The sequence below is a fragment of the Dermacentor andersoni genome, chromosome 2, assembly GCF_023375885.2.
Source record: "Dermacentor andersoni chromosome 2, qqDerAnde1_hic_scaffold, whole genome shotgun sequence".
Taxonomy (NCBI): Eukaryota; Metazoa; Arthropoda; class Arachnida; order Ixodida; family Ixodidae; genus Dermacentor; species Dermacentor andersoni.
The window spans coordinates 54065486-54082344 of NC_092815.1; the positions used below are offsets into that span (position 1 = coordinate 54065486).

Genomic DNA, 16859 nt, shown 5'->3' on the forward strand with positions numbered 1-16859 from the left:
TTTTTTGAAACATGAAATCATACACATGAGGTAAAGCACATAAAACTATTCTTATTAAAAGCAGTTAATAGAGAGGTTTAGAGTGTCCGGTATTCGGGTAAACGCAGGCGGACACCCGTTGGGACGTAGCCGTAAAAGGGAGCGGCCTGCATGGTGCAGCCACCTGGTGGCGCAAAGCTCAAACAGACAAAAACAGCTAATATTGCAGTAACCAAGTGTATTTTACTTTGCTGCGGGTGTAAGTTTTTGGCAGCAACAGGATTACGCCAGTGCCGCAAATTTACACCAGCAGCGAAGTAGAATAGACTTGGTTACAGCAATATCAGCTGCTTTTGTCCGTTTGAGCTTTGCGCCACCAGGTGGATGCACCATGCAGACCACTCCCATTTACTCCCCCACCCCAACTGCGTTTATCCGAATACCGGACATGCTAAACCTCTCTAACATATAAAAACGACGTCTGTCGACACTTGGCGAAATATTTACAAGATTATCTGCCCGCTAGCTACTCGTAAGTTCTCGTACACCGCGAGAGTCTCGTGGGTAACGTGACCGCTTAGGGGCAGCGGCCGCCCCTACAACCCGAGGACGCAAGTAGACGTAGCGGTCTGGACATGCGCAGTACCGTCGCCCCTAGTTCTTGCGTACGCAAGCCGCTTGCGTCCCCAAGCGCTAGGCAGGCCAACGCCTTGCGTCCCCTAAACTAAAACTTTCTACTGTATCGGCGTTGTTACGATTGGCCAGCGGAGGTAGTGACCTGCTAGCATTTCCTGCCTCCCCGCTACGAATCGCTTCGTGAACCCAACAATGCGCCACCCTCGGACAGTGCTACGGCGCAAGCAGGGCGAGACACGTTTGGCGGTCCGTTCACTGTCGCCCTTCACGGACCAATAGGAGAAAGAAAGTCTTGGAGAAGGGTGACCTAAAGCGTTCCCTCACGGACTCCGGTAACCGCCACGGTCGTTTGACAGACGCCTCAGCTAACTGCTGGGTCCTCCCAGGAACCAAGACGCGCCAGCTTGAGTCAAGCGTGACAGATCCTGCCTTCGAATGTCCCTTCTGTTTGTTCAGTGAACAAAGGTGCAGGAGCGAGTGTGCGAACACTTGCCCTCAACACTGGCCCTTCGACGACTTTGGACGCTCCGATTGGACGAAGGTTGGACGGCATTTTCCCTCGCCTAGGGATCTAGGGAGGACAGAGGGGGTGCAGACGTTTTTGGCTCCTTGGTGTACTTAACTTCAGTCATGCTAGACTGATGAGAAACGTTCTCCACTCTTCATGTAGATATTCTAAATAAACCCAGTACGCCTCTTTCTCGATGAGAACACGTTCCTCCTTTCAACAACGTACTTGCGTGGATGAGTCGGACGACGCCATGAGCCACCTACTCCTTTTACATGACCGGCCCCAACTCTTACAGCGTTCAGTGTCGCGTAACTTGCGGGAAAAGAACGAGATGGGGGCCCATGCACCATTAATCCACTGATGAAGAGCGGCTCCCACGCCTTCCGAAGAAGCGTCCACAAGAAATAGTCATCGCGCAGCTGCCTTTGCGCTGCGCGACGAACCGAGTACAGCAGCCGATGCCGCCCATGTCGATCCACCATGTCCACCCATGCCGATCAAACATGATCGGCATGGGTGGACGCAGGCGATGTGGGACAAGACGCGCAATGATGCGACGGTTCAAATGGCGAGAGCGGTTGTGACTAAGCGCTCGAGGCGACATAGTGAGCAAGGAAGGCTGCCCGCAAGTCGTAGAAGTGCGAAAACACCCGTGTGTTTAGATTTAGGCAGTGTGTCGAAATAGAACGAAACGAAAAAAATAATTAAAAAAAGAACGAGAAAGAAAACCATTTTAACCTTAACAAAAACATAAACCGAAAAGTTATTTATTATTTTGTTTCCGAGTGAAATCTCAATATTGATCGGTGTTTGGTTCGAGAGGAAAGTCCGCAATCCGAAACAACCGACGTCAGGCAACTTCAGAATTCACGTGTATCTCAGGGATCTGCGTATGCGCGTATCTCAGGCAGGGATAGTGCGAGTGATAGCCGGTCGAGCGCTTCAGTAATCTAAGCCTGCTGCTCGGTGCACTAGCAGATTGGGATCGTAGCAAAACCCGAGGCCTGCGCGCTGAAGAGCTTAGCGTTTCGTTATCTGTGGGTACAACGCTTTGTTACCGAAGTTTTATCGTTCATTTCTGTTTGTTTAAGTTCATTTTAAGTTAAATACTATGTTTTTATAGTTACATTGCTTCGAAAACTTTTGCATGCGAACCAAAACAGTTATGAACCGTTACGGATAATTTATTTTTGTCATTCTGGAGCAGAACTGAACGTTTTCAGTGGAACGAAACTTAAACCAGAACGAAAAGCATTTTGTTCCGACAGCCTGGATTTAGGTGCACGTTAGAGAACACCAGGTGGTAGAAATTATTCCGGAGTCACCCACTACACCGTGCCCCATAATCATATCGTGGCTTTGGCACGTAGAACCCCAGAGTTTAATTTTGACATTGTGTAGCACATTGCGTGGTCTTAAACCATTTGAGCTCATCCATGATTGTGCACGATACAGCGCCAGGGCTAACAGATGCACCAAGGCATATATAGGGCCACCCACCAGACTACCAAACGTTCGAAGCGGGCCAAAGTTGAGATTTTTTTTATTTGACTGCCATTGGGCGTAATAAAAATGCGCTCTATCGCACACGTACCTTCTGGCAAAAGTCGAGTATCTTGAGGCACTTCCAAGTGGAGCCGTTTGGATCGGCACACTTATGATGCGCCATCTTTCTTCGGTTCGCCGCCTCCTTGTTCTTCTGGATCTTCATTTGACCTGCAGTGTTAGGTGAAATCCCGGCTGAGACAGTAGATGGGCCGTGCCATTTGTATTTTGCTGTTAAAGGCCAACTGCAACCAAATAGCAGATCGTGTGAAAAGCCTAGCTTCAAGGGGCCCTTAAACACTTCTAATCATAGAATGACATCACTATTACGTCGCCTCACGAATCTCCTGCTGCAATTATTTTTCGAATCCTTATCGGAGTTATCGGACCGATCAGCGGCTTTCTGTATGTTTACATTTCCATTAGCGCGCAGGAAGCTACACAGGGTAGACGGCAAGGGGGCGTAAGCAAACGTGTTGGCCTAGAGTTACTGTATATGCTACCAAAAAAAATGGTAGCATATCACGGAGGAAGGAAACTAAGGAGAGGCCCTACCCCACGGAGGAAGGAAACTAAGGAGAGGCCCTACCCCCTCCGCGCGCTAGGAGAAAAGTGTGGCGGAAATGACGTATAGGTTCTCATTTCTTTTGCTGCTTTTTTATTTTTTTTGCTGCATGGCCACGCCTTTTGGGCCACAATGGCGGCGTTGTTCTGATTTTTTGAGCGCGCACACGTGTTGCTCTGGTAGGTTTCGTGCCGTGGCAAAGGCGCTGTGTGGGCGGGTTTGCGTTAGTCACCGTGTCTTGTTGCGCTGTGTTACCTGCACCGTGCTCTGCCGGATGTTGCGCGAGCGCGCGCGCTCCGCGTGCGATACCACGCGCAGCGCGGCGTGGTTTCGCGAAAGATGTAAACAAGAGAGGAGGGTGGCACAAAAGGCGGAGCATCGCCATGAGCAACGCCAACTTCCGGCTTCACTTTTGCTTCACAAAGAGTGACGTCAGGGCCTCTCCTTAGTTTCCTTCCTCCGTGCCCTACCCCCTCCGCGCGCTAGGAGAAAAGTGTGGCGGAAATGACGTAGTAGGTTTGTCATTTTTTTGCTGCTTTTTTATTTTTTTTGTTATATGGCCACGCCTTTTGGGTCACAATGGCGGCGTTGTTATGGTTTTGAGCGCTCACACGTGTTGCTCTGGTAGGTTTCGGGCCGTGGCAAAGGCGCTGAGTGGGCGGGTTTGCGTTAGTCACCGTGTCTTGTTGCGCTGTGTTACCTGCACCGTGCTCTGCCAGATGTTGCGCGAGCGCGCGCGCTCCGCGCGCGACACCACGCGCAGCGCGGCATGGTTTTGCGAAAGATGTAAACAAGAGAGGAGGGTGGCCCAAAAGGCGGAGCATCGCCATGAGCAACGCCAAATTCCGGCTTCACTTTTGCTTCACAAAGAGTGACGTCAGGGCCTCTCCTTAGTTTCCTTCCTCCGTGTAGCATATACAGTAACTCTATGTTGGCCCACTGGCCCCGCCCAAAGGTTGCACGCGATACTGCTCGTGGCGGCACCCCGTGGCGGCTGCGGTATCTACGCTACGCTTTTAATCTCGGAGGCCACCTGCAGTAGACGCAGCAACGCGCAGCTGTCGTGTTTAGACCATGCATGCAAATATGCAATGGTTTTTCTGTCATTTTGAGATCGCAGACATGCGTATATTTCATTTAACTCATATGAACAATAACTGTATTACTAAGAACGTTCTCGCGATCACGAAATCAGCCAATAGCTGCTGTGGGTTCACCTGCTTGCGGAAGCGAGAGCAAGCGATTTTCCTCTGCTTTTGACATGATATTTTAAATTCCCTGCTACGTGCAGTGCAATAATATTTGGGTCGCATGTTCATTGGAGTCTCGTTAAAGGGACCGACAACAAGTTTTCATGGTACCTATTTTTCTTAATGCAATGAATAGCTTACGGTCAGTGTCTAATGATGAAATGGTAACGAGGAAAACCCAGTGGCACATTTTGTATCAGAATTTTTCGATCCGCAGTGAGGACGTAGTCGTTCACTGGAAGCATGCTGAAAACGGTGATAGGTGAGCCATAGCCTCCTAAAATATAGGAGGCTATGGGTGAGCGCGATAGCAATTATACGCTGGCATTAGTGGGAGGCAGGCGACAAGTGCGGACGTAATTGTGAGAGTCTTATTTTGTTTATCAAGTCAATGTTCCTGCGATTCGTGTTTTCCGAAGTGTTAAAGTATTTCTGCGACAATAGCTGCGTGTTTTCGTGGTTTTCTGTCCAACTGCTTTGGTATTTAACCAGCCAAACGAAACCAATAGGATCGAAAACGAAACGACGCTTTCAGACGTGATACGCAGTTCATCGTGTTGCCGTAGCCATGCGTGCGCTTTTGGTTTCCTAAGCATAGAATAAAGCGCAATTGTGTAATAATGTAGCAACTGCAATTTTAAGCAATAATGATGTTGTACCTAATAACAGCCGACTTACGTACAGCAATATCGTAGACTACATCCGAAATACCAAGATTTCACCGCCGGGCCTCGCCACTTACTGGTTTTTTAGACTTACCTTGCCAATTTAAGGTTATAATTCCTATTTAAATCGTGAACGGCGTGCTGGGCTGTATCATTATATATAAATCATGGTCATTTCATTTCCATCAACGTCTTACAACACATTCTGGCCAACTGTCAGTCCCTTTAACAGATCGGCAGCGTTTTTTTTTTCTTTTACCATGTTCAAAAAGTGTTTCAGGGTCCCTATAAGAACACTGTAGCTTAGAAGAGTCTCCTTGCAATATTTAACGTTTGAAATACGCATGAATGCACCACGGAAAGCTCGTTTCTGATACCCAAATTGAGAAAACCGGCGCCATCACTGCTCGTCGGAAGTGACGCGTGCCCATGAGCCGCGTTCCTCGCATACAATGTGGGGCGGCGCCTGCATGTACGCGCGGGCTCTACGCGCGGGGCACTGGAAAAGCTCCGAGGCGACGGCGTGCTGGGACTTACGTTATATATCGACAACCACTAAGTGCATGCGTTGTCTGCTTAGGTGCTGTTTAAAGGCTGCCAATGAGAAAAATACGCAACTACCAGCCCTACGTCTTTGCCAAGATTGCTTTAGTGGTATATATAGAATACTCGAAGCACATTTAGCGTAAGTGAAATTTTTTTGCAGTTGGCCTTTAACAGTAATTGCTTTGACAGTGTTGCACCAAGCAGATTGCATTATCGCAATGTCAGTGCAACATATAATCTAAACAGAACGTTGCGCCTTGCGGCTAGACTTACACCGCTGGGCGACCAGTGCAATGGCAAGTCTCCTCTTCTGCACGTAGCGTTTTGCGAGCCACCTCCGGACAGCCGACTGCGCGATCACTATCTTCCGTATTTGCTGCTCATAAAGTCGAGAAAGGTATTCCACGTGGTAGTACTTCAGGAATACCTGCAAGAAGTGCGCAACCGTGGCAGTTACTTCAAACTCGAGATGCATTCGCTGCACTGAAACGCCCGTTTTCCAGTAGCACCATGCAGCGGAGTGCAGATGTCTTGCTATCGTTTGACAACTTTCGGGGATATCTTTGCGCGACGTCGTGACATCAAGTGCGGCGACGCTTGCAGGCCCAGCCGATAAACGGACGCGGAAAGTGATATCCCTGAAAGCGATCTATTGACAATGTTGCCCCTGCCAGGTTATTATTTTGGTATTAATATTTCCATTCGTGCACACTTGCAAACCTGCTGCAGCGATTCCGCACTGGAGCTGAGGAATGTAAACCTTTTTAATGAGATATCTCGAAGAAGTAGACTCGAAGTGGTTGGGGAAGGAAGTCGAGGAACGCTTCGGCTTTTCAGAATGCGTCAGTCGGTGGTTTGAACTGACAGCGTATGTCTCGACGTGCCATCGCGCTTGAGAAAAAAAGAAAAAAAAAAAAAAACTTCACGAAATGGTATATGACCCAGGAGAAAGAACACGCTTCAAATCTAAAGCGCTATCGTGTGACCGAAGCGCCGCATCAGATAGAGAAAATACTCGTTGATTGTGTCACTCTTATATATCGATGTTATGTATAATGAAAACTATGTTCCGACGTTCTGCTCGACTCGACGCGGGGCGATTAGTGGCTATGTTGTTATGTTGCTGAGCACGAGGTCGCGGGTTCGACTCACGGCCTCGGCGGCCGCATTCGGATGATGCCGGCAAGCAAAAATTAAAAAAAGAAAGAAAGAATAAAAATAACGTTTATGTACCGAGTTTCGGATGCATACTAAAGAACCTCAGGCGGTCAGAATTTGGTTTCGGGACGTGAAAACCTGCAATAAAATTTAACATCTGTTCGAATTATAAACACAAGTGTGCACAAGACCCCTGGTGCGTGCGCGATGTGAGAATAGAGCACGTGGATTTCTGTGCACTGATGTGCGCCGCACGTACCTACATGGATAGCGTCGAAAGATCCCGTGTCTTGTCACTCTCCATTAGCAGCAAATGAAATGCTGATAGCGCCTTACCTTCGACTTTCCGATAGCGTAGTCGTCCATCTTGAGTCGCACGAGAAGTTGATGACACGTATCCCGGTTGGGGACGACCTTCTCGTCGAAGGAGAACGCCAAGAAGCCGTACCTGGAGTTGCAAATTGTAAGTTTTTGCGATCTTGCAATAGCGTTTGTTAAAGCATCAGCACACATTTCTTTACCGTAGGACGGGAACAAACAGTGCTTAATATGGGACGATGAGAGCACGACAGACAAGGGTCTGACAAGACACAGCACCTTGTCTGTCGTGCTCTCACCTTAAGACTTAAGTCTTAAGGGAGGTTTGTTCCCGTGCTAATGATATACAAGCCAGCCCAGTTTAGCACACTCCTGCAGTTAATTTCTTTACTGTAAAGCGCTTCACCGTATTCATAGAGTTATCTTGATCCCGAGAGGGAACATTGTGACGAGTCATATGGCACAGTCTGTACTGACTGCATTATGTTTATACCTTTAAATCGTGAAGCAGTATAAGTGCGTGTCGCTTTAAAGCGACCACTGCTCGAACATAAGCTTTTACGCTGCCTCACTATAAAAATAAACGGAGTATATATAGATATGTGCCATTATCTCAGCTGGATGCAGCGCAGCCATCAGATGCTGGCTTCTAAATGAGCGGTTTTCCAGGGAGAATTGAGTATGAAATAGCATACTGTAATTTCATTCGTCAGTGTACGAGGTTCAGTACGCGATCGACGTCTGAAAGAAAGTCGTGTGCGCTTAGCAATCGAGCAACGGTGGCTGCTTGCCACGCACGGCATACAAGACGCGGCCGCGGCTTCTCGTGCGGTGCATCACTGCGAAGCCCCTCTTCGGTCAAGGCGGCGGACTCCACGTGCTAGAGCCACTGGAAAAAGTCAGTTTCGTCCGAAAGGCAGAGCATCGATTGCGATAGCAAATTATTGCACAGCCATACGAAGTAAGAATAATAGTTTTATCGGCCGTAGAAACTTGTAAACATTCGTTCACAAACTAAATTAACAAGAATGATGCCACGCGCGCACAGGCAAACATGAACACATCTCATTAGATGACCGCGGACACTCGCTGTCAAAACGCCGGCGTGAGGAAGGGCTGCAGCAGCAGCGAGAGAACGGCCCGTCGTGCTGCCTCTCCATTCGACGCGAACTAAGCGGTGATAACACGGCGCACACGAAGCTATCAGCCCTCGGTGCGCCTATAGACTCTGTACCCACCGCAGATCGCTTTCAAGATAAGGGCCGCGCTCAGCCGTGCCATACGCAGGCGCCGCCGCAATGGCCCGGCTCCCAACAGTTGCAGGAGAATGCAACAGCCTGTGCATTGCATCGCATAACGCTCTGCTTCTGGAAATACTTATCCATTAAAACAAAGATGGGATACGACAAGGTGCGCGCTCACCTCTTGAGCAGCTCGGTGAACGAGTACCGGTGCGAGAAGCCCTGCTGGCGGATGTAGATGGTCTCGAGGACGCCCGTGTAACGCAGCTGGCAGAGCACCTTGTCGCGCGAAAAGCCGCCAGCGAGCCGGTAGTCGTTAGGCTTCAGGCAGCGCACGAAGTGTGGCAGCCCAGCGCTCATCTTCTGCAGCAGGTCCATGAGCGAGAAGCGGAACGAGGTGCTCGTCGTCTGCAGCGCCTTCGCCTGGCTCACCAGGCTCTGGGTCGACAGCTGCGCAGGTGGGGAGTGCGCATTAGCGCATTTAGGACGTTTCCTTTTTCTTTTTTAAGCATGAAGCGCTTTTAGCTTTCGTTGTCGGCGACTTTTTAGGGACCTTGAGCCAAAAGCTAGAGCTGTTATCCGGGCAAGTTGCGAGAACAAAACGAGATCACTCGGGCAACCAGTCAAAACAAAATGCGGTCTCTGGCGCCCAACCCTTTGTACAGGACCGCGTTAGATAGGCTAGTTGTTACCCAAACAAGTTACAAAAATATTGTTTCTGAGTTCTTCCTGTTTGTTCCCAACATCACTCAAGCTGGAACTTCTAGCATGCTGCAGTTTTATTTGTCATTTCCAATCGGGCGACCTTCAAAAGGCAGATGCCTTTGGCAGATGCCAAAAGGCATCTGCCGAAGGCATCTGGCAGATGCCTTTTGGCGCTGAGACAGAGTTGCCTGTTCTGTTTTGAACACCAGCGGTCCGTGAGTTCCGTGGCGCGGGTTTCGCGTCGCCTCTAGAGATGGCACCATGAGGCTTCAGGTGCTTCTAGCTGGGCAGTGAGCTCTGTCTCCCTGGCGTCTTTCGCTGCCTGTCGTGCCGCCTGCAGCCGGTCTCCTTCTCCTAGCTGGGCAGCGTCCATATGGACCAGCGCCCAGCTGGTCGGTATGGCGTGGTGCGGTATGGTGTGCCGTTGCGAACATGCAGAACACCGATTTTAAGATTGCGGCTAGTATCATCTCCTATCAATCTGCTTTGCCTGTTGCTATTTCATGCTTACATCTACTCTCGATTACGAGAGAGCCAGCACTTTTTTTTTCGGGAAGTGCTTTCCACCTGCTCATATATATATCTATATATATATATATATATATATATATATATATATATATATATATATATATATATATATATATATATATAATTTGCTTGCAACTTGAGCTTTCTCTTTTTTGTGAAGAAATTCGTGTGAATAAAATTTTACTAGGTGATCTGGCAACGAGACCAATTGTCCGGCTACCCCCTGCTTGTGTAGTAGTGCGTCTTTGTAGTGCATTATTAACGAATGTAACCACGGAAGGCGTGGAACCAGGAGCTCCAGAAGTGTGTCTTGAATGGGGGAGCAGGACCTGGGGCTCACTTCGCCTACACAAACTTATTTTTGGTGTTGTGAAACCGAGGCTTAATTTGCTATATTAGAGAGGGGAGGGAGGGCTGGCCCACAGAGCTCGAGGGGCACTGCCCACCAATTGCCGATGGAACCTGTGCGGTTGCTGTCTCCTAATGCTCCAAGGTTCCGGAGCTCCTGCGCGGAACACTGACTGAAGTTCCTGCGTCTCTCTCTCTCTCTCTCTCTCTCTCTCTCTCCTGGTTGACCAGAAACGTGTCAAGAACATGCTCAGCTTCAGACGGTTACTTGCTGTTCTTTGTATATTTAGTAGTTCTATACTCCTGTAGGAACTAGGCGGGACTCTAAAAGGCATCAGATGCCACGTGCAGACCACGGACCGCGTGTTTGAGACACCTGGCATGCAGCAACTCTTCCGCAAACGATTACGCCGTAATAGCTCCTTACATTTTGGCAGGCGTACTGAGATGGCGTGTACAGCTGACCCGTCTTGGTGAGGGGCGACTGAAAGAGGGTCTGCACAACGGGCAGCTTGGACTGTCGCAGAAGCTGCACGATCTCCGTGGGGAGGAAGTTGCGGTTCTTCTCCACGAAGCAGCGGGCGTCGTACAATACCTGCAATCGTGGAAACGGCCCTACTGAGCACTCTACACTGTGCTTATGGAATTATCAAAATGTGCCCACGCGGCGAGAAAGATTTCTTTAGTTGGTGAGCGTAATCGAAAGCCGTACGATACGCTATACGATATACTTATGATATTAACACCACGACCCGTACTTGCTACCACTGCTAGCCGTGACATGGTGCAGGGTAAAATGAAATCAAAATTTCACGCATATTGATCGACTCGCCTGTCAGCTCGACCACTGAGGCATTCTGCACCATCGTGTGCGAGGCTCTCCTGTGCCTGCTCTCATTGCGCCAACATCGTCAAGACACACACGCTTAGTACGTAGCGTATACCAGTGACGCTATCACATATGCCGGAGCGGAGACAAAGTACCGTGTTAGAAGTTTACTACTGGGTTTAAACGAAATGAAAAAAAAAATAAGAAGTGCTGCGGAAACTAGCAATCGCTATATATTAACTTCTTGGAAGAAAGCATGCTTCCACGTGAAAGGTTCCCCATAACTTATAGCATGATACTGCGCAAATTTATCGTACTTTTTCACCCGCTATTGATGAGGACGAGTAAATGGTCGTCATGACATTAGGCAGTGTATGCCGCTGAAGATATATATATATATATATATATATATATATATATATATATATATATATATATATATATATATATATATATATATATATATAAGGCGTATGAAAAAAGCAAAAGAAAAAGTAAATTGGGTGGTCATAGATTGCGAAGTGCTCACCTTGCCAGCATGATGCCTGATGGTAAATTGCAGGGCATTGGACTTCGGTCGGATGTAATACTTGGACTTGATGTTGTTGTGGAACTTGTCTGTGCATATAAAACAGATGTCCATATTCACAGCTAGTAAACTTGAAGCGCGAAGGAAAAAAGAGGGACGAAAGTACAGACACGCACATGCGCAAATCACCAGTTTAATTTTTATTTCGAAACAGCACTACTATATACACAGCGAAAAAAAAATGATATATTAAAGTATGTGGAGGAACGAGGGACCAGAACAGCCTGCCCATCACCGCACTACGGCAAGGCACGTGCAGGGTTGATATCCAGGAAGGCTAGGTATTTTCGAAGAAGGTGAATGGACGAGATCCTGAGACCCCGTACACGCCTGGCACTGCACGAACCCTTGCAACCACGAGACCCAGCACGTGCCGTGCCGTATATATATATATATAGTGCGGTATAGTGGGCACACTGTTTTGCTGCCTCACCTCCCTTCCTGAATATTTTTTGCGTGTGTATGTGCGTGCGCGCGCGCCCTCTGCGTAACTGTGGCGAATTGTAAGATTTTTCTTTTTCAATTTTCGTCGCGAGGCGAATCCGTATACTCTGAATCCGAATCCACATTCCCTAACCTTACTTAAGTATATTGTCACGTTCCTCCAAATTTCTTGCTGTGTTTATTTGTGAATTAATAATGCTTTCATAATAGTTGTCGCTGGATGCGTAGACTGAAAGGCAAAAGAAGAGACGCACAGTGGTTGGAAACCTGGTCAAATTGATATCGGTATCGAGGGTCATAAGTAAAGCCGTCTCTGTTCGACGTTTGGAGAATAGGAAACGTATATTGCAGAATACGAAACGTAGACAGGAAAGGTGACTAAAGTCGAGAAACACGGAATTCGGAGTTCCAAGTGTCGCGCAGCTAAATAGGAAGTGTCCCACGGCTAAAGAGGAAGACAAGTAGGGCGCAGTAGACAGTGCATTGTTTTCTGCGCACGGATTATCAGCGCTACGTTCAACACTTCCTGTTTTCACAGACGAAGGTATCATCTGCAGTAGGGAGCATCGAACTTACACTCCAGAAGACTCCTTTTCTAACTCAACACTATAAAACATGCAAAGGATTAATTATGTGTCACTGGCGTACAAACATGTGAATGCGTTTTAGCAACCTGTATGTACGGCCACTTACTTGAGTCTAGTTTCAGTATGCAGCTGCTGAGCACGTAAGCGTACCTAGCTATTTCTTCATTCAGGACAACACGTGTACCAGACGTATAATCACCAGGTCACCTGTCGTGTGTCGGTGTCCATTTTAATACCGACATTTTGTATTTTGTTTGAAAGATTGTGTGAAAGATTGTCTTGTTACTGCCTTAAGGGCACGTGTAACCGATGCCACTCATAAAACTATAATACGAGCTCTACCGTAATGTGCCTGGGATCGCAGCCTCACGGGCGCGTTATTTACGCAGGTTCTTCCAGAGTATTGTGTATTTTACATGACGCGCAATCCACTATATACGCGGAACGTAACCTTGAAGTACCTCGACTAGGTCAGAACATGTTGCACCATTTGGTTATCATTCCTGTCCTGGACATATTTATCGCGTTCTGGATTATCTCGGGCTCAAACCTAGCTTCTGTGTTTGGCTAACCCCATTGGAATCGGCGCCCTTTACTTGTTTGAAAGTGGATGCTACGTGGACGAAGCACAGCTCTTGACTCGGTGGCCGTAGGCTTCACAGCACGTCTAGTTGCTACGCAACGGTGCAGATACACCATGCATGGTGCCTTTGCACCAAATTTTTGCTGTCCTTGGCATGACAGGAACATCAGAAATTATGTTATTCACTTCAGGGACTGAACAGGCATGTGACAGTATTTGACAGCAACGGTGACAAATCTGGGCATACGGGTATGAGCATGTCGGCTATATCTGGGCATGCACGTTTAAATAACCGAGTTCGTAGCTCCTGACATCGGAGGTTGCACCACCGGCGTGAACGTTGGATTAGCCGCAGTGTTTCGCACTCACCGATGAGCGACTGGTCCGTTGCGCTGGGGAAGTGGCTCTCCTCGTCGAGAAGCGCCAGCAGTCCCAGCGGTCGGCCCAGGAACATGTCCAGCACGGGTCGGTTGTCGCCGAACGATACCGGCTGGACACTCAGGCCCTCGTTCAGGTACTCTTGCTGCACGCGACGCGGAACGCGTACAAAGGGCGTCATACATAGCTGTCGCCGGTGCCATGTGGCTACTTGGAAGGATAGTTTAACTCCAGACATGCGAGCATCTCACACAAGTCGACATTTGCGACGTGAGCTGCTGGCCTCACCTGTTCCCACGCAAACACGTGCTGGTTGAAGAAGAACTGAATCTGCTCGTTGGCGATGTTGATGCATAGCTGCTCCAGCGAGTTCTTCTGCAGGTCCTCAAAGCCAAAGATGTCGAGCAGGGCAACGGATAGCGGAAGGCCGCTGAAACGAGAGAGAAAATGTTTGAATGCGTGGTGTTTCGCGCGCAACGGGCATATTACGAGTCGGTAAGGACGCCGCAGACCTCCCTGTTGAACCCGAATATAAAGCTAAGCGTTCAGCACTGCTTTCGAATCATGTCACACTAACGTTTAAAGAATATATATTTAGACATTGTTCTCAAATTTCACTGCGTGCATCAGCTTTGGTGTCGTAGCTGACACGCACTTCGAGAAATTCTGCTTTATTACGTTTTAGGTTAGGTTAGGTAAACGAAGTGGACGTTTCACGATAGTGTAGCCAGTGGTAATTGCCTTCACTCTTTTTTTTGTGCATTCCTTAAATCTCGTTCGAGGTAAGAAGAAGGAGATACAGGCGAATGGCATACCTCCAACAAGTGCTGCTCATATTATTGAGTTAGCAGCCATCGCTATACGATTTGCTGAAACCTAGAGGGTTTCAGCAAATCGTATGCCCGTAAATTATTTCCAAATTCAATTTGAGTGCGCAGGCTTCTATTCCTCCTCTTAGAGAGGTCACAACAATGCGCCTCTTAATGGCTTCAGTGTCGACTCACTGTATAGTACCACAATGCCAAATTTAAAAAGCACAGCGAGGGAGAAGGAAACAAGTGGAATGCGCAGCATTTGGAAAATAATTGTAATACTGACATGGCGATGCGTCCCAGCGCTAGATGTCGGTTGATCTGGTTGACGATCCAGTCGAAGAGCCGCGCGTACAGGGCCTTGGCCATGGCGTCCCGCGCGCACTCGGCCTCCTGTGCCGAGTTGCAGCGCGTGATCACCTCGCCACGCATCACCATGCTGCTCGAGGTGAGCGCGTCCCGCAGCGCGTTTCCCTGCAGACCCAGCAGCTGCGCAACTGTCGTCAAGGGAGAACGGGCGAGTAGGTGACAAACGAGAAGGCACATAGACCTCAGGTCATGTCCGCTGGAATGAAGCCATATATAGCCTCTGAGGTGAAGCGCACTGCGCACGCTCTATCGCAGGGGCTGTATTTTGGGTCGATCACTTTTGAGGATATCACTTTAATTGCACATTTCATCGTATAAGCGGATTTGACACCCATTGGTCTGATGAGACGCCGCGCTGGTCGTTAACGTCACGCAAAACTGAAAGTGTCCCTTAATGTGATCGACCAAGAATACGGCGAAAACATTTTTAGAAAATGACGAAGTTCAAAAGGTTCTAAATAGACAGAACTAAATTTAACCACGATGTCTTCGAGGCTAACTCGCACAGTAACAACGATGCATCCGTATATTTTTCCACGTAAGAGCGCAGAGGAAACGTGGTATCCGTGCGGTTATCAATATAGAAGAGTGGTGCGCGTCACTCTCACGTGATACGGTAGCGCTCTCAGTGTGACCTGCAACGACAGCGGCGACAATAACGTATTCCGCAGTTCGTAACAAAGCGTGAATGCCACGGAAAATCAGCGAAGCGAGAACACAAGAATCAAGCCTTTACATCAAACATTCTGAGACGCATCGGCCCAGTGAAAAGCATGGTGCGCCATGCTTAGGATCCAGCTCGTGCGGTCCGTGCGATACTTTGCGTCGCTTTACACATTTTCATTGGAACGCGCCTGAAAAAGGCAAGGTATAATATAAAACCCGTGCCAGGTGAATGAATTGACAGACGCCCCCCCCCCCCTTCCCAACAAACAAAAAGAAAATGAAAAAAAAGAACCAACTATACGACATACGTGCTGGGGAATCCAGCCACAAAATATATTTTTGCTTCTGTTTTTTTTTTTCTTTTTGGCTACTTAGACAAGTCGGAGGTAATAGCTTACTCACTAAAACATCTGGAGCACAATATGTATACGAGGCTGGCCGGGCCCTTTCTCGTACATCATATGCGCATATAAGAAAAACGAATACAGTAGCCACTTATGCAACAAAAAAGAGCTGAGGCGTGCAGACAGGACACAAGAGTAGAGAAGTGGACAACACGAACGCCGACAACGCGAACAGTAGCCACGAAGCGCAGCTGGAGCTGCATGTGATTGTGATCAATTGAAGTCACAGCTCTGCTAGTCTGACACGTTGTTTTTCCTGCAGCGGCAACTATACCAGCTCCACTGTCAGCTGTACCAGCTCCGCCGTCAATTATACCAGCTCCACCGTCAAAGCGACGGTGCAACCTAGAGCAGTAGTCGGCCAAATTCGCGCAACTATTTATCTTCCGCAGAAACTAAGTCCTCGCTTTGCAATGTAGTTCGGGCTATAGTTAAAGATGATCAATTTCAGATTGCTTCGATCTGTGCAAGATAGCATGGACAGTGCACCGAAAAACTAGAAGCTTCGTACACAAGCGGAGTTTCGCTTGCATGTTTTATTCTCCCCGGGGTTGGGCTAGCTCGGAGACGGTGGGTAAAGGAGGATATTTTGCGCTGATGCTGCGCGGATTAGCCGCTACCCCGACTCGCTTGGCTGAGTACGGTAACGAGTTGCAGTGCGATGAAAATGTAGAGGGCCGTCATCAAGGTGAATCCGTGGCGAGTGAAAGGCGGGGCGAATCGCAAAGCACTTTTCGCAACAAAGCAACCAGTGCGATTTCCACGCACAGCGAGAGCGCCGTCAGACCCGGAAGCACGCGCGTTGTAGACGCGTGCGATGGCACGGTGCACCGGCCGGGATTCGCCATGCGTATCCCTGGGCCGCTGACGGTGCTGGCGTGTGCAGCGCACGCTAGACGAAAAAGAGAAGCGGCACTCGCGTGCTTAAGCGTCGAGGGATTGCAGCGATCTTTCTCTCTCACCGATGGGGATCTTTTCGGCGTTGACGATGATGCATGTGTCGTTCTGGAAGGTGGTCTCCGCCTTGCGCACTTCCACGTCTCCCAGATGCACGATGGCCGCCAGGATGCGGTAGATGGTGTCCGTCTCCTGAGCCACCCAGGTGAAAGGAAAAAAAAAGCAAAATAAACAATATATTCCAACCATTGGGCTGCGTGCGGTGTTGAACAAGAAGCGAAGGGGTCCCGCTTGCAGTCTTTA

At 48.6% G+C, this 16859-nt stretch overlaps 1 protein-coding gene across 4 annotated transcripts in view; it reads right to left on the minus strand.

Moving 5' to 3' along the window:
* ninaC (STKc_myosinIII_N_like and MYSc_Myo21 domain-containing protein ninaC) overlaps window positions 1-16859 on the minus strand; it is a 158801-nt gene that overhangs the window by 6882 nt on the left and 135060 nt on the right. For all 4 annotated transcript variants that reach the window (XM_050189309.3, XM_055077150.2, XM_050189308.2 and 1 more), the window contains 10 exons: window positions 16622-16748; window positions 14507-14717; window positions 13697-13838; window positions 13400-13553; window positions 11357-11445; window positions 10426-10593; window positions 8596-8864; window positions 7192-7303; window positions 5971-6124; window positions 2721-2842 (listed from right to left, as the gene is read on the minus strand). In XM_050189309.3, coding sequence (XP_050045266.1) covers window positions 2721-2842; window positions 5971-6124; window positions 7192-7303; window positions 8596-8864; window positions 10426-10593; window positions 11357-11445; window positions 13400-13553; window positions 13697-13838; window positions 14507-14717; window positions 16622-16748 — 1548 coding nt within the window. The remainder of the gene's footprint in view (window positions 1-2720; window positions 2843-5970; window positions 6125-7191; window positions 7304-8595; window positions 8865-10425; window positions 10594-11356; window positions 11446-13399; window positions 13554-13696; window positions 13839-14506; window positions 14718-16621; window positions 16749-16859) is intronic.